The sequence below is a fragment of the Dermochelys coriacea genome, chromosome 9 (genome assembly GCF_009764565.3).
Source record: "Dermochelys coriacea isolate rDerCor1 chromosome 9, rDerCor1.pri.v4, whole genome shotgun sequence".
NCBI classification, from domain to species: Eukaryota; Metazoa; Chordata; order Testudines; family Dermochelyidae; genus Dermochelys; species Dermochelys coriacea.
In genome coordinates, this window is record NC_050076.1 from 104,079,867 (window position 1) to 104,097,871 (window position 18,005).

Consider the following 18,005-nt stretch of genomic DNA (forward strand, 5'->3'; position numbering starts at 1 on the left):
CTCTACAGAGACCTCAGACACCATCCTTTTCTGATTTATATCCAACCTATGGAATCTCTGTGAAACACTGAATTCTCTGTGCCCTCTGCTAGTTTGCACTACAATGTTCTGGGGTCACATGGACTGCAGCAGAAGGCTAGGGATTGCCTGGGCTTCCCAGCATACCTTTGTTTTTTGGGTGAAGATGTTGGTGCTGGAAGGAATTGCTGGAGCTGGAGTTGTATTGCATAGGGCAGCAAGAGAGCATGTGAAGTTAGATACGTTACCCAGTCTCTTGCAATAGAACTCTGTAGGGGCTGCACAGGGCCTACCTCACCGATGCCTGGAGGGTTCCCGGCACTGGTAGTGGCAGTAGCTTTTGGCTTGTTTTTTTATGTAAAAAGAAACACATTCAGGCTGTTCTCATCCATGCCTGGCAGGGAGATGAACCGAAGACAGACATATGAACAAGCCAACAAGGTCTTTGACAAAGCCATGAAACTGGAGCAGGAGTTTGGAGAGTATTTTACAGGTAAGAGTACTGGATGGGCAGGAATGACCCCATTAGCACCACCTTGCTGTCAGGGACATGGGAAATTGTCCCGCCCCTCCGAAAATAAAAGAAGCAAGGAATGGATACAAGTCTGTGAATGTGGCTTCATGAAGGGGTCCTTCAGCTATCCAGAGGTAATGGCAAACCTGCCCTGGAGACGCAGAGGGAGGCAGCCATAAAGGATTTTCTGAAATGCTGAAGGCAGCAAGGAGAAAGGGGGCCAATAAATAAGCAAGACTTATGAATGCTGCTGAAGGGCTGCATGGGACCATGGATTTCAGCACATTAGGGCAGGGAGCACTAGAGAGAGAAGGATCATTTAAAAGAGTTGAAGGATGAAATTAGGACTTGACGGGTGAAGACTGAACTGCTTTTTACAGTCTGTCTTCAAGAAAAGCATGGCAACTTGGCTGCTCAGGAAGAGGAGGAGCATTTGCTGAAGGGCCAGTAAGGGAGCACTTGGCAACTTGTGCCTCCACAGATCAGCTGGCTAGCGCAGCAGATGTCCTCACGCGTTAAGGGAAATACTGGACATGCTGTACCACACAATTATTTCTGGAAAATAATGGGCAGCTTTGGAGGCACCAAGATTGAAGGGGAGCAAACGTGTTACCAGCTTGACAGGAAAGCAGTGATCCCACCATTTGCCATTTCGTATGCCTGACTGCTACCCTAGGAACTTTCCCAGCCAAAACATCTGGCAGAGGAGGAGTTCAGGGTAGAATGGGCCAGTTACTGGGAGGTTAAAACCCTCCCCAGAATATTGTCCTTTCACAAAGGTGAGCAGGAGAAGCCCAAGGAATTCCCAGTGCTTTTGGGGTTGCTTTTTGATACGCTCATGCCAACAGCTGGGGGAAATGTAGGCAAGGCACACTGTGTCTTAATTTGCTACCTACAGATAGTTTCATACAGAAAATAAGTTCAGATTGGCTCATTGAGCTGAAAACTTGGGTAAAACCCTTAAACAGGGTGCCGATAACTGGGAGCATCTCAAGGGGAGAGAGGTGCCTCTTTGGGAGCAGCAGAGACTGGCATTAGGCAGACCTTATTTAGTGATCATGGAGACTGGGTGCGCAGCACATGGGTGACATTTCCAGGTGACATTCCAGGAGGCTGGAAACATGGGCAGGAAATAATGGAATGGGATTCTGCTGGGCAGGGGTACGTTGGGGAGCGGGAATGGCAGAGTGAGCCCTGCAGCAAAAAGGGAGAGCAGATCATATTATTTTGAAATGTAAGATGCCTGCAAAAGAGCCACCATGATTCTGGGCTGCATGTAGAAAGGCCTTGTGTCATGGATCGTGGAGGGGGGATGGGCTGCCTGTCTGTAGGGCTCTGGTGTGATGTGGGAGCCAGAAAAAAACAAATTGTGAGGAATCTAACAAAAAGCAACAAAATGATCTGGGGGCTGGAGCAAATGAGTTCTGAGGAAAGAAAAAGCCAAATCTGCCTGGTTTCATTAAGCGTTGAGTCCAACTCAATAGGGCAAAACCAATCATCTACAGTTAAGTGAAGGCAACAACAACAGGGAGGGATTGTGATCCCCTAGGGTGATATCGGAGAAATAAAATGGGATTGCAAAAGGGAAAACACATGCTGTGAACCTGAAACTTTTGGCAGTGAGATGTGCTTGGCTGGGGAATCCTCTCCCAGGAAGCCCCAAGGACTTCTCCCCTTGGGAGTTGGAAACTAAACTAGGTCCCTGGGCCTGCTGGAAGCTGTACTGAGTCCCTCTTTACGAAAGTGCCTGCAGTTCCTGCTCAAAGGTGGATGAAGTAACGGACACTGAGCTTCCAAAGGCCTTGTACCTAGTGTGCTTTAATGAAATTGTCTGAAAAGTTGATTCCCAGCCCATTGTTGAGACACTAGTTGGTACTTTGCTCACATGAGAAGAATATGCCAACCTGAAATCAGTATGAGCTCTCCCTAGAATTAATCTGCTTGGAGGTACTCTGTATCCTTAACTCTCCATGTCCCTGTTTGCCTGTTGTTCATCTAGTGCACATCCAGAACTACTTACAGGATTCGCTCAGGTCTGCTCGTAGCTGTGCCACACCATCCCCTCCCACCCCTCTGGCTGCTTTGCTCCACTAGCCGGGCAAGGACTTTAACACAGCCTGTGCAGGTGTGGTGCAGTGCTGCCTAATGTTGACTGACTGGCTTGTTCTTTTCCCCTTTTAGCCATTGTACAAGGAGACTCTCTGGAAGAGATATACAACAAAATCAAACAGATCATTGAGGACCAGTCTGGGCACTACATCTGGGTCCCATCCTCTGAGAAACTCTGAAGACTTCCCCCATCACCTTCCTTGTGAGCAGATGTCTGAAATCCTTCCCTCACCTATGCCCCAAAGGGGGGGGACATAAATACTTCTCCTGCCCCCTTTTTTAGATCGTCGCAAGATTGAGTTTTCTAGTCCTGTTTCTTTTTGTTGGGATGAATCAATCTCACTTACCACGTGACTGTCCCCACCATTCCTGCATGGACCTTCCCGCTGCTCCATTAGAGACAGATGAGATCCCATTCAAGTCGTTTTTTATTATTATTAAAACTTAACCGAAGAAGCTAGATGGGAGGAGGCAGCTGAGGACTTATGTAAAGAACGACTGAAACAATGGATTTTTTGAAAATGAGCTAAGACTGGAGCTTCCGGGGGCATTTCTCCAAGCATGTATCACTGCCTTGTAGCTCTGAACAGTACAACAGAAAGCATTTTATTTATCTGAATATGTAATTTATATATAATACATAAAGATATTATATATATATTATATATATGTGGACTAGAAAACCTGAGGGACCTCCTAAAATGGTACTATATTATTGCAAGGATCTTTTGAATTATTGTATCCCAGTCACTGGGCACAGGAAGTCCCACTCTGGTCAAGAAGAGATTGAAATGGTTTTGGAAGCTTCTCACATCTGGTCAGGTTTCTGAGAACCAAAGCCCAGATCTTTGGGGTAGATCAGAGGAACTGGGATGCTGTGTACGTGCAGAGGGGGCCAAAGGTCCAGAATAACCTGTAGCCACTGATCTGAGTGAAATGAAGACCCAGGCTGAGCAGGAGGTTGCAGAGCGAGAGAGAACGGATAAGACGTTATTAAATTGCACATTGTTTTACACACCACCTAATGTGTTTGCATGAGAGGTTTCCTTTTTGTTCTATTTTTTTAAGCAGATGTTAAACCAAAACCATATTGTGGTGTTGTGTCAGCTTTTTTATTAGAATTTTCTCATGTTAATAATGACCTGTGGGTATAAAATCCATTTTTTAACTTATTTTTTAAGATGGTTACATTGTAAATAGAATCCAGACCCAGGGTGTCATAGTTAGGAAATAATCTACAGACCATATGGAATGAGCAAGCCGGCTTGTCTGTGCTGCTGCCGGAACACTTCAGTGTGGATGCAGCAAATGCCATCCATCTGGTCTCCCTGGGGATCTTAGACTGGATTTGAATTGGGTATGTTATATGGTGAGGGAATTCCAGTCTTCCTCATGGAAGCACACTGGAATTCCCCTCTGCTGCTGGAAGAAGACCATAGCTGTCCCTGGGATGGAAGCTCACAACTTCCCAAATGAGTAATGGAATTTAATAGAGTTCAGAATTTTAGTAACCATGAAAACTGCCATTTCCCCTGGAAGGGGTGAGGACCTTTGCTGTGGAGCAGCTGTGCATGTAATGCAGCAGTGCCCCTTCCTGAGTCCCTGGGACTCGGAGCTTGGCAGACGGTGCTTGTTCACCTCTTCTGTTTAATATTTCTACTACTGACAAGTATCTGCATAAAGCCTGTTCTGAAGTTTGGGATCCACTTTCAGGATCTTAGGAGCTTTGCAGTCTGTTGGGTGTGGAAATACAGACAGAATTGTACCATCACGCTGTATAATCAAGAAATCTTGTGACCAGGTGAGTGGTGTTAGGCCACAGACAGGTAGTCTTCCTTGGACTGAGAGACTGCTGCTTTTGAGAAGCTCAGGTGTGTGCATTCGAATATGGCTCCACCTCAGGGAAAGAGCTTCCAAAAGGATTTGAGGATTTTCCAATCTAGATGTTGTTTTTCAATTATCCCTAATTCTAGTGCAAGAGCGCTCTCCTCTGCAGGGAAAAATGTAAAAACTATCTCCATGCCACATTCCTGTCTACCAGAGCAACGGAGGTCACCATAAAAATGTGAACAGGTATGTCTTCCTCCTTTCCATGTGGTGACAGTTGGATGCTACAGAAGGAAACCAAGGTGTTGCTGACCTAACCTAATAGGATCAGACCACTGCTGTTTCCAGCTAGACAACACCATACTAATGCTGTCCACTCCCTGAGGTGATAGATAGCTGTTTGTGTCAGTGTGTTTTGTGCAGTGGCCTCAGTTTTAAATATGAGTGAGAACTGCTGTAAGTTTGTAGAGATGCATTCTGGTAAGTGAGAAGCTATTCCTTCTGTGACACTTGTCAATCGCTGGAGACCAAAAGGGATTTGGCAATCCTGAGAGACTAAAGCAACACTGCAAAGCTCATTGATGGTACTACTGCTGCTAAGAAGTGGAGCTAAAGGAGAGAGGACTGCTGTTGAGGTAGAGTCTCTCAATGGGAGGAGATTCTGGCCATGGACCAATGTCCAGTGTTTATAGCTACTGCCTGCTCTATTGGTTCTGCTCTGGATGCCACGAGCCCCATGCTCTGGAGAGCTGGCATAAGTGAAATAGGAGCAAGTACCTAAGATGCTAGTCACAAGGTTCTAGTTCCTTTACTTTCTTCTAAGAGCCTGTCTCCCTCTCTTCTAGTCACATGGAGAAAAAGGCCAGTGTACTCCATGGCATAGGTGAAAGTATCCAATCAGTTATGACACTAGTTGGTTACCAGTGTTTCTTCCAAGGAGACATATATATTTTTAATAAACAGAGAGTTGCAATGAACTCTGACTCAGAAACCTTCTTGTAAAAACCTTTTATTGTGTAGTGGATCCCTGCCATTTGGAGGTTGATCCTGGCACCTGAGTTTAGTCTAGCTGGGCTGCAGTGAACCGAAGGGTTACGTTCAACATGCCAAAGCCTGAAAATGTTTAGGGTTCCAGGTGGGAGGGGGTGGCCCCTAAAGATCAATCCTGAAAAAGAGCAGTTGTTGGGTTTAGATTAGTGCCTATAGCAACAAGAAGGCCCCCTCTGCAGCTTTACCAATGCCACTGCATCATAATATATTCAGCCAACACAGTTGGACCAAAGCCCCTTGATTGCTTGCGGGCCACAGATTCTCATGCCATGTGGGGAATTAGCTGTACCACTTTTTATCAGTGGAAATTATGTGCCTTTATGAAATCCCTGCTGCATCTGGTCCTGCCTATACTGAAAAGGAGGGGAAGTGGCTTGTTTTTCACTGATGGGAATATGAAGCTGGGGGAAGGTCATACTAAAATTTAACTTAGTCAAACATGCAATTTGTACAATATTGATGGGCAGAAGTTATAGTGACAGTTACATTGAAGTAAAATGTTGGGGATGGAGTTGTCTTTACTAAATGTAGTTAAAACCTATTTTTGAAATTCCCAGTATACTCATTCAGTGTGTGAATGGGTTATCTGCTCTCATGGGGAGAGGCTACTATTTTAATGGTGCATCACTGTACAATCCCGGTAGCAGGCCCAGCCTCAGAATCCAAAAAAAAATCAGCTCCCACATCAAAGGGCTGGAAATTAGTGTTTCGAAGTAAAGCCTAATTTAAAAAAAAAAATTGACCTAATTTAATGGTTGGTTTAACTTGTTAAATTGAAACATAAAAAGTTAGAGCTCATTTCCAGATCATGTAGATGAGCTGAACTTTCCCCATTCTACTAGCTCATAAACCATTTTTAAAGAAGCGGCTTCTTGTATGGTTATTTCTAATACAGTGTAATTGAATAACTGAGTTTTGATTTAGTTGGAGTGATTGAAAGCTCTTTCCTTGCAGTTTTCCTTTCAGAAGCTGGAGATGCCGGAATAAAGTGGCTTTTGAAGAACTGGTAGCAGAAAGCACAAGGTAGTTTACTGATGACTCTCAGTTTATAGTCCACATACTTAATTTTTTGTTTAGTTAGCATATTAGTGATTGTCAGACTGAAAAGATCAATAGTCCCTCTAGTCTGGTCTCTGACAGTGGTGTATATACCTGATCCTTCAGGCGTAAAAGCCTCAGAAAAGACAAGTAATGAAATAGCATGACATGGTAGAGGTTCCTTCCTCAGTCGGGCTGTTAGGGGTTGGCTCATGTCCTGAAGCATAGGTAGTCACATAGCTTACAAACATATCCAAGCCTGCTGTAAATGCAGATACCATACAAGTGTTGAAGTCTTTCTTGAATCATACTGAATGCTCCGCCCCAATAATACCACGTGGCAGCAAGCTCCTCAGCTTAATTACTCTATGGTGTACAGGTCTTGCCATCCGAACACAACATGAACAGCAGGGTAACGGTCCTGCCTCAAGTCCTAAAAGAGCTCGTTTGGTGGCTAGACCCAGTAAATGAATGGAAAGGTGGTTCCTTTCTCTGCACCCACCCCAACTGACACTTATCACAGATGCTTCAGGGACAGGCTGAGGTACCCACCTAAACCAGCTACAGCTACAAGAAATTGTCTCAGAACAAATAACAGCTACTCATGAATGTCTGGAGTTGAGAGCCATCAGCCCAGCCTGTCTAGCGTTTCCACCTGTTCTGCAAAACTCCACAATGCAAATTCTGAGTGACATGGCTGCACTTCACTATGTAAACAAACAAAGAGGCACTCAAGCATTCCCTCTTTGTCAGGAAGCCATCAAGCTCTGGAAGCAGTGTCACCAACACAGGCTAACCCTGTGGGCTCTACATGTACCGGGGTCAGCAGCGACTGAGCAGATTTCTCAAGCAGACATGCAGTGACCATTCACAACTGGTTACTGAATGGCTCTGTCAGGCAGCTAAGGTCTATCATGGAAGAGCAGAGGTGGGGGGAATTGTCCTTTAAACTTCTGCTCAAACAGAAGCGTGAGCCTAGTCTTGTTGCCAGATAATTTTCTCCTTTGGTGGTTTCAAGGATACATATATCCCTTCCTACCAATTGCCCAGATCTCTAAAATAGTATACAAGATCAGGCACGACAAAACTAAAGTCATCCTGATAGTCCCTTACTGGCCGAGACAGCTTTGGCCATCAGCCCTGCTTCAGGTTGCCACATGGACAGCTATCTCCTAGCCAATCTAGATGTAATATCCCAGAACTAAGGTCAACTCCTGTACCCAGACCCGCAGTCACTGCATCTGACTGCTTTGATGTTGGCTGACTGACCACTACTAAAAGAGAGACATTCAGAAAAGTCTCATCCAAAGCAGGAAGTCCATCTGCCAAGAAGATTTACCTCTCCAAATGGAAAAGATTTTTCCACACGGGTGGTCCAAAAGAACACGGACCTAGTACAGGAAGATACACTGACAATCCTTGATTATACGCTGCTACTAAAACAGGATGGATTGGCATTTAACACTCTCAAGGTCAACCTAGCAGCAATATCCATGTGCCACACATTGGTACAGTCACGAAACTGTCTCTCCTCAAACAGTATTGAAATGCCTTAAGGTCCTCCTTCATTCTTGCCCTCAGGTTAGAGAGGTTATGTCCTTCTATAGGGACACAATAGTGGTCAGGACACATCCCAAGGTCATCCCTGAGATGGTCTGACTTTCACCTGAACCAGTCGCTCACTTTGTCAGTCTTCATGATGCACTCTTGATACCGAGAAGAAGCTGCAGACTCTGGACGTCAGCAGGGCTTTGCTATAATACCTGGATTGGACTAAGCTTTTCTTGCTTTCTCCCTGCCTCTTTGTGGCTATTTCCAGTCACGCAGTCTTTTCACAGAGAATCTCCACCTTGATCTCACAGCGTATGTCCATCTGCTATTAGCTGACTGGTGAGCCTGTCCCGCCAAACATCAAGGCGATCTCCAGCAGGGCACAGGATGTCAACCACTTGCTTCAGGAACAGTCCAACCTCTCAGGCTGGTAAAGCTGCAGCTTGGAGTAACTCACCGAATTTTGTTGAACATTGCCCTTGACATGGCTACCTGGGCAAATGCCTATTTGGCAGGGCAATACTCCAGTTGTTGTTTGACTGATATGGCTAGAACTCCATTCTCACCATCAGGGAGGAATATTTGCCAGTCTCCAACAGTGAATTCCACACCTTCTTAGTGTATGCGCAACGTGCCTCAGGTGGCATGTGACTCATCACCAAATTTGGTCTGCTGGTTGGATCATTAGCTTCCTTGGCCTGGGCCAGGTACTGACAGGGAGCACGACATGAACACTGATCCATGCTCCTCCGCTCCACACTGACACATACTCAAAGGGATGGTTCCTTATTCTAAGGTAACTGTGATTCTTCAAGATGTCAGTGCATATCCGACAACTCACCCTCCATCGTCATTTTTCCAAGTTCACAACTACCACAGGCTTTGAACCGCAAGGGAACTGATGAGGGGTCAGTCACTCTGCCCTTTCTGCCTTCATAGGGAGCATGAGACAGCATAGGGCACATGTGCAGCCCTCCTAACAACTACTGCTATTCAAAGAAATACAGGTCTCGCATACAAGAGATGGATCCATACTGACTACAACATATCACGGAATCACAGTTACTTTAGGGTACGTAATTCTTCTAAGTCTACTACCTCAATTCAATTCTGACTAACTACCGTTGAAACAAAGCCTCTCACTGCTGACCTGAGCCATACTGAAAAGCATCTAGTCCAATGTATATAATGTAAGTCGGTTTCTGTGAGTGCTGCAATGGCATCAGCTTGTGTCAGTCTTCAGGAAATGAGCTCAGCTGTAGAATGCCTCAGGAGGAGGCTTAGATAAGGGCTGGGCTTCCAGCTGCTGGGTGGAGATGGGGCGTCACACTGCAGACTGGTCATTAATCAGGCCCCCAAAACCATTTGCTTGACTTTAGGCCATGATTTTTAAAACTAAACATTGGCTTTTTAATTTGCCCTCTGGTTGTTGAGCCTTTAAGCTTCACATTTCTAAGCTTCTCTATGCTGCCAGGAGGGCTTGGCATTTATGTTGTTTTAAATGAAAGCAGTTCCTGGAGTTATGTGAATACCTGGTTCTGCCCAGATGGTTGTAGAGAAAATGGTGAAACTGTGAACCGTAAACCTCAAAAACCAGAAGGCAAATAATCCAAAATTTATTTTGTTTGGTTTAAATGATTTTTTTTTTGTGGGGGGGAGGAGTGAGGGAAGAAGAATGCTTGAGTGGGAACAGGCACCCTGTTGTGTCAGGCCTACAGAAATAATACTTTCACTATACAGAGTAACATTGCAGCCTTCATTTTACATTCAGGAGCATCTCTGACCATGAGCAAGGTTTCTGCTAATAAAGCCCTTTCATACAGCACTTAACAATTGCAGGGGGGGATGCAGTGTTGCTTGGACTTGGCCATTTTCCTTGTGGTCTGCCAATTGTGCACTGGTGTGGGAGTTAAGTGCTAGCTGTTGATCTTGTGCACATCCAGCTGAACTAAGTCATCTGCCAGTGTTGTACTGTGACATTGATTCTCAACTTTCCTTCCAAATAGCAGCAAAGCTGACCCCTTCAGTAAAGCTGGAGTGATCTTTTCTAAGTGGTGGTAGCAATACTATAGTAAAGTGCTCTAAAATCCACGTTTTCTCAGATTACCTTGAAAAAAATCACTGTCCCTCATGGGCATTTGGGGTAGAATGAGTGATCCAATCTTGAGATGACTTGAGTGTCAATGCATCTCTCCTAGTTCAGCATGAGGTGTAGCAGTATGCTGCAACTACTCCCTGCCCTTGTTAACCCAATGGTCCCTAACATAATGAAGAGCAGTTGCAGTGCATGCAGATGAATGAGGCTACAACTCTGTGGGCCACCCCACATGAAATGCCCACTTACTTGATTGTTTCTCATGTCTGCTTACTAGAGGGCTGCCCTGGCTGAAATATATTGACAGTGTATCCCCGAAGGTTCTCTCCTTCCCCACTCGGCTGTCTTTTAGAAGGTAATTACAACTCAAGCTGCTTTAAGTGAGCATGTAACCAATGTTTTCAGTTGTGTGTGTGACCTATTCAAACATTCTATTTGCTTTTTTGAAATGGCGGCTGTACACCAGTTTTACTGAGCGATACCGCTGCCTGTTAAACGGGGACTGCACCATGCTGTTTAGGTAAGGCTGTATTAGTCCTATTAAATTTTAACTGGTGGGGTGGTGTCTGCTCACCCAGTCCATTTGGCTGTGGATAGAATATCCAGCTTGTGTACTGCTTTTGGGGAGGTTAAGGGTGAGCGGTGGCTAACTCAGTATGTTATATTTAGCAGCTTATAAATAGCAGCGCTAGCCAGAGCTTTAGCATTTTATGTGTAACAGTGTGAGCGAACCACCTATTCTCTTTATTATAACAAAGTGATTGATAGTTGCAATCCTGGCCAGCAGTTCTAAATGCCTGTCCATACTGAAATGGACTGAAAACTAAACAACCCAGTAAATATTTATGTAGGAAGACAACTGTGGCAGCCACAAGATGCACATGGTGCTGGAACCCTTTTATTGGTCACATTGCTACTTCCAACCTTTAAACATTTAAACTAGCCTGGCTGTACAACAGCAGCCCCATCTCATTAAGTTACGACTCAGCTTCTTACCGTTAAATAGCTCTATAGAATGAATACAAGTCCCTGACGGGAAACAGTTACATCTCGCCAATAAAAACTTCCTTAAAAGTACATAGCTTTAAAATAGCCAACAGGAGGAGGACCTGGATGCTGGTCCCAGCACTTGCTGAACAGCTAGCAGCCTCTTCTATCCAGCTGAATGTTTTACAGGGGTGCTATCATCCTGGCTTGCTGCACTTAGTGTTGTTCTTCATTTGGAAGGAACGCTTTTGCTCTGTCCAACTTATCCAGCACCTCGCTATAAAGACCAATCATCTGGAGAATAAAATCACCAACAGTCCTCTGAGCAGATAAAGAAAAACAAAGCGCTGCCATTCAATTAGAGGGGAAGGGCAGGGGTCAGAGCTTGTCCCTATGACCTGAACTACACACTGATGTATACACAGTTGGTTTTTTAACCAATATAACTATATCTGTTAAGAAAGTGATTAGTTAAATCAGTGCAGCCCACCACTCATTTATATAATGGAAAGGTGCTTATAGCAGTATAACTTTCAACTAGGGCTGTCAAGTGATTAAAAAAAATTGCGCTGTTAAACAATAATAGAATACCATTTATTTAAATATTTTGGATGTTTTCTACTTTTTTAAGTATATTGATCTCAATTACAACACAGAATACAAAATGTGCACTGCTCACTTTATTTTTGATTACAAATAGTTGCACTGTAAAAAAAGAAATAGTATTTTTTAATTCCCGTTACAAGTACTATAATGCAATCTCTATCATGAAAGTTGAACTTACAAATGTAGACTTATGTACAAAAAATAACTGCATTCAAAAACAAAACAGTATAAAACTTCAGATCCTACAAGTCCACTCAGTCCTACTTCTTGTTCAACCAATTGCTCAGATAAACAAGTCTGTTTACATTTGCAGAAGATAATGTTACCCACTTCTTGTTTACAATGTCACCTAAAAGTGAGAACAGGTGTTCGCATGGCACTGTTGTAGCAGGCATCACAAAATATTTAAATGCCAGAGGCGCAAAAGATTCAGATGTCCCTCCATGAGGACATGCATCCATACTGATGTCGGGTTCTGCTCGATAACGATTCAAAGCAGTGCAGACCAAGGCATGTTCATTTTCATTAGCTGAGTCAGATGCCACCAGCAAAAGGTTGATGATTTTTTTTTTTTGATTTTTTTTTTTTTTGGTGTTTCAGGTTAACATCAGAGTGTTTGCTCTTTTAAGACATCTGAATGCATGTGCTCCACACTTCGTCCCTCTCTCAGATTTTGGAAGGCACTTCAGAGTCTTAAAACTTGGGTTGAGTGCTGTATCAATCCTTAGAAATCTCACAATAGTGCCATCTTTGCATTTTGTCAAAGCTACAGTGAAAGTGTTCTTAAAATGAACATGTGCTGGGTCATCATCTGAGACTGCTATAATGTGAAATATATGGCAGAATGCAGGTAAAACGGAGCAGAAGGCACAAATGTAATTAACACATTTTTTAACTAGCGTCATCAGCATGGAAGCATGTCCTCTGGAACGGTGGCTGAAGCATGAAGGGGCATACAAATGTTTAGCATATCTGGAATATAAATACCTTGCAATGCTGGCTACAAAAATGCCATGCGAAAACCTGTTCTCACTTTTAGGTGAAATTGTAAATAAGTGCAAATAAATGCATCCGATGAAGTGAGCTGTAGCTCACGAAAGCTTATGCTCTAATAAATTTGTTAGTCTCTAAGGTGCCACAAGTACTCCTTTTCTTTTTGTAAATAAGTGGGCAGCATTATCACCTGTAAATGTAAACAAATTTGTTTGTCTTAGTGGTTGGCTGAACAAGAAGTAGGACTTAGTGGACTTGGGGGCTCTAAAGTTTTACACTGTTTTGTTTTTGAGTAGTTATGTAACCAGAAAAAAATCTACATGTGTAAGTTGCACTTTCACGATAACGAGATTGCAATACAGTACTTGTATGAGGTGAATTAAAAAATACTATTTCTTTTATCATTTTTACATTGCAAATATTTGTAATCAAAAATAACAATATAAAGTGAACACCGTACACTTCATATTCTTTATTGTAATTGCAGTCAGTATATTTGACAATATTTAATAAATATCAGTTGGGATTCTACTGGGATTCGCATTTAACAGTGCGATTAAAACTGCAATTAATTGTGGTTAATTTTTTTAATCACAATTAATTTTGTTGAGTTAATCACCTGATTTAACTGCGATTAATCGACAGCCCTTTTTACAACTGCAGCCACACTAGGGATTGTATCTGTTTCAAAAACTGATACAATTAAATGGGCACAAAAACTACTGACCAGCCCACAACTAATCAGTGTTAAACTGGAGCCAGTGTAGGGGTGTGTGTAAGATAATGCATGATGACTGCACACATTATCCAGTCTATAAATTTGCTGCAGTAGCGATGGGCAGCCCTAAGGACAATGGACCCAAAAGTAATAGAGCAGCAGAAAGAAATGTGCATGGTAAAAGGCTAAGAAAAGCTATACAGCTTTCTACAGAGGGCTGATAATTGAAGTGTCCTGCACTGCAGAATCATGCCTGGTCTACATCCAGAAGTTGCACTGGTTTCACTAAAGGTGGGATGCTGCCGCAGTTTAGTTACATCACTTAATGCCAGGCTTATGGCAGTTCAGTTTAGTTTAAACCTGGCTTAGAGCAACAATGTAAGCATCTACATACACAGTCACCCTGGTTTAATAAAATCAGTACACCATCCCACTGTTAGTAATACTGGTGCTACTTGTGTGTATAGAAAATACTTTTGTTTTCTTTTTAATTAGTTAAAGCACCTGCCTTTTTGCAGAATGTCCTCTCCATTTGTCTACTTGCATTGTTAGTTGTGCTGCTTCTAATGTTTCATTGCTTGTAGCTGCTTTAGTGTGATGGGGTTAGATTACCGTTTCCCAGTACTGTGGTAAGAGGCTCAGTTAAGTGATCAGCAATCTTATTAAAAAAGAGAGGTAACAGCTTGGGGATGCAGTGAATGGGGAAGAGACCAGAAAAGACCATTGTGATCATCCACTCTGAGCTCCTGTATAACACCTGTCAGAGAACTTTACCCAGGTTTTTCTCCCCTACCTCTCATGTTCAAAATTATTCTTTTCCCTAACAGTTTCTGCCCTGATCCTAAGACTCCTGCGGCCCCTCATACTGAATGCAACGCCCCACCATGGCAGCACACAAGCTTTGCCTCAGAGAGGGTCACTCTGGGAGCTTGTCCAAAGCTGTGCCTAAAATGGAGCAGAGGGCAACTGGCCTCATCATGGATAGAGTAGTGCAACCTGCAGCAATAACTAGTTTCTCCATCTTTATCTGAGCAGCCAGCCACACTGCATGCTGGGATCTGAAGTTTTCATGCCTCCCACATGTCTATGAAATATGTCCCACTGTAGAATGCTGTGGCAGCATATAGTGCGCAGGCTGCAAGTTGGCCACCCTGCACAAGGAGAAGCCAGCATAGAGCCAAAGGTTTGCGCACAGCTGAGCTGAAAAGTACCTCCATTCAGCTGCTTGCACAACCTCACTAGTATCAGGACTATAAATTCCTCTTTCTGCCTGTGGGCCACATCCATTCTGCCCTCTCTTCCCCCTTGGGTTTAGACCGTTGAAGCTGCAGCTCTGGAACACAATTCCAGGCTTAGACCCACAATAGCTCGTGTTGCTTAAGCATCTAGTGACTTCTTCTGCCTTGTCCATTTCCCTTTGGAGCAGTTCCTTCCCTGCTTTCTCCTCTCCACTTGCAGTTTTCGCCCCCCTTGCCTTCTGCTCACACTCACCTGGCTTTCATAGTTGCTCTTCAGGGATCTCAGGTGATTCAGAAAGCGCATACCCAGCCCACACCAGTGCTCAGCCTCCTTGTATTTACCATCACTGTACTGAAATATTCCTGTATTCCAGGCTCTGGTCATCAGCCAAAGGGTCTCCACCTCTGGGTAATCATCCTAAAGTAGCCAGCAAGGCAAGGCAAGAATGCAAAGATTAGGCTTCTCACTCTTAAAGATGCCTGGTCTAGGGTGCATTAGAGTTTATTACTAGAATAGAGAAACAGAAGGAAGTTCTTCACCCTGGGCATGCAAAAGCCAGAATTCCGTATAGTCTTTCCTATTCAATTTTTCCACACCAGTCATGATTTTATAGACCTCTGTCATATCCCCCCTTAGTCGTCTCTTTTCCAAGCTGAAAAGTCCGTCTTTTTCATCTCTCCACATATGGAAGCTGTTTCATACCCCTAATCATTTCTGTTGCCCTTCTCTCTACCTTTTCCAAATCCAATACATCTTTTTCGAGCTCGGGTGACCAAATCTGCATGCAGTATTCAATATGTGGGCATACCATGGATTTATATAGAGGCAATATGATATTTTCTGTCTTATTAGCTATCCCTTTCCTAATGACTCCAAATATGCTGTTAGTTTTTTTTGATTGCCACTGCACATTTAGCAGATGTTTTCAGAGAACTATCCACAATGACTCCAAGATCTCTTTCCTGAGTGGTAACAGCTAATTTAGATCCCATTATGTTGTATGTATAGTTGGGATTACATTTTGCCATGAGCATTACTTTGCATTTATCAACATTGAATTTCAACTGCCATTGTGTTGCCCAGTCATCCAGTTTTGTAAGATCCCTTTGTAACTCTTGGCAGTCAGCTTTGGACTTAACTATCTTGAGTAATTTTGTATTATCTGCAAATTTTGCCACCTCACTGTTTACCCCCTTTTTTAGATCATTTATAGGTTTCAGAGTGGTAGCCATGTTGGTCTGCATCAGCAAAAACAATGAGGAGTCCTTGTGGCACTTTAGAGACTAACAAATTTATTTGCGCATTTATTTGGCCCAGATAAATTTGTTAGTCTCTAAGAATCATAGACTATCAGGGTTGGAAGGGACCTCAGGAGGTCATCTAGTCCAACCCCCTGCTCAAAGCAGGACTAATCCCCAACTAAATCATCCCAGCCAGGGCTTTATCAAACCTGACCTTAAAAATCTCGAAAGAAGGAGATTCCACCACCTCCCTAGGTAACCCATTCCAGTGCTTCACCACCCTCCTAGTGAAAAAGTTTTTCCTAATATCCAACCTAAACCTCCCCCACTGCAACTTGAGACCATTACTCCTTGTTCTGTCATCTGCCACCACTGAGAACAGTCTAGATCCATCCTCTTTGGAACCCCCCTTTCAAGTAGTTGAAAGCAGCTATCAAATCCCCCCTCGTTCTTCTCTTCTGCAGACTAAACAATTCCAGTTCCCTCAGCCTCTCCTCATAAGTCGTGTTCCAGTCCCTAATCATTTTTGTTGCCTTCCTCTGGACGCTTTCCAATTTTGCCACATACTACTTGTAGTGTGGGGCACAAAATGACACAGTACTCCAGATGAGGCCTCACCAATGTTGAATAGAGGGGAACGATCACGTCCCTCGATCTGCTGGCAATGCCCCTACTTATACAGCCCAAAATGCTGTTAGCCTTCTTGGCAACAAGGGCACACTGTTGACCCATATCCAGCTTCTCATCCACTGTAACCCTTAGGTCCTTTTCTGCAGAACTGCTGCCTAGCCATTCGGTCCCTAGTCTGTAGCAGGACTCTGCACTTGTCTTTGTTGAACCTCCATCAGATTTCTTTTGGCCCAATCTTCTAATTTGTCAAGGTCCTTCAGTATCCTATCACTACCCTCCAGCATATCTATCACTCTTCCCAGTTTAGTGTCAAGGTGCCACAAGGATGACTCATTGTTTTTGCATTTATGAATATGTTGATCAGCACTGGTCCACTACAGACCCCTGGGGGACACCCCTATTTACCTTTTAGTCCTACCCTTTGTTTCCTCTCTTTTTAACTTGAGTGCCTAGCAATGCTTTCAGGATCATCTAATGATCCTTAATTTCATTAAGGACAAGCCTTTTGTTATCTTAATCACTCTGCCTCTGTTTATAAGCAAACTCCCTGCCCCAGAGGCGGAAGCTGGGAGCAGCACAGAACTCATCACATATCACACTCAAGCTGTGTCGCGGTTAAGAGCTCCAGCTGCAGCTAGGGAATGCGCTGTGACTGCAGACCTCAGGTACTAAACTCAGCTGAGGCTAGAGCCACTTCCCCCAACCCCCTTAAATGGCGCCCCTGAATGTGAGAGCCTAAATGTTTTAAGATTTGTTTGCTGATTGCTCTCATTCCGGTGAGGACTTTTTAAAGCTTACTCAGTATCATTTCCAATCTTTTGTTTTTCTGTTCTACTTACTGTGGTGCCTACAATGCTCAGAGCATCTTCAAAGTAGCCCCACACCTCCTCCAGTACACAAGCATCTGTGTCTATCACTCCAGTTGGCAGAGAAAGGTGAACCAAGCTGTGCAGACATTTGCTGGGAATCAAAACAGCAACAAAGAGGAAACTTGTTAAATACCATATGGAATATGCATCTTTGATTACTCAGCAAAGCAACCAGTCAGCAACCAGGAACAAATTAGCTGAGTTGTAACAGCAGCAGCACTCTGGCATGTGTCTCCATGTTGTCTGCACTACACTGCTTTGTATTCTACCCATTTCTGAAAGCAGAAAGACGACTTTACCCTGGGTATGAGCTCATTCCTGCAGTCTATAGCTGGGAGGGAGCAGCTATTGTATTTTAGGAGTTGCTCAACTGAAAGAAAGGGGAGAGCAGCTATTCCTATCCCAATCCCACTAAGAAGGAGCTAACTACAGGGCCCTGCATGCCTTGCTGCCCTTTGAAATAAAGAAAAACAGCAGCAAACACATGCACCTTGAAATGGTTCATCCTGCTCATTAAGGG

The 18,005-nt window shown here is 43.8% G+C and overlaps 2 protein-coding genes across 14 annotated transcripts in view; one reads left to right on the forward strand and one right to left on the reverse strand.

Moving 5' to 3' along the window:
* The window catches only part of DLG3 (discs large MAGUK scaffold protein 3), a 185,115-nt gene extending 179,670 nt beyond the window's left edge, over window positions 1-5,445 (forward strand). For all 13 annotated transcript variants that reach the window (XM_038415195.2, XM_038415196.2, XM_038415197.2 and 10 more), the window contains 2 exons: window positions 420-511; window positions 2,714-5,445. In XM_038415195.2, the coding sequence (XP_038271123.1) occupies window positions 420-511; window positions 2,714-2,820 (199 nt within the window). In that variant the 3' untranslated portion in view covers window positions 2,821-5,445. The remainder of the gene's footprint in view (window positions 1-419; window positions 512-2,713) is intronic.
* Window positions 5,446-11,093: 5,648 nt separating this feature from the next.
* Window positions 11,094-18,005, reverse strand: part of TEX11 (testis expressed 11) — a 129,902-nt gene continuing 122,990 nt past the window's right edge. Inside the window, 3 exon segments of the mRNA XM_043492957.1 lie at window positions 11,094-11,483; window positions 14,998-15,162; window positions 17,456-17,576. Of these exon segments, the coding sequence (XP_043348892.1) occupies window positions 11,406-11,483; window positions 14,998-15,162; window positions 17,456-17,576 (364 nt within the window). The 3' untranslated portion in view covers window positions 11,094-11,405.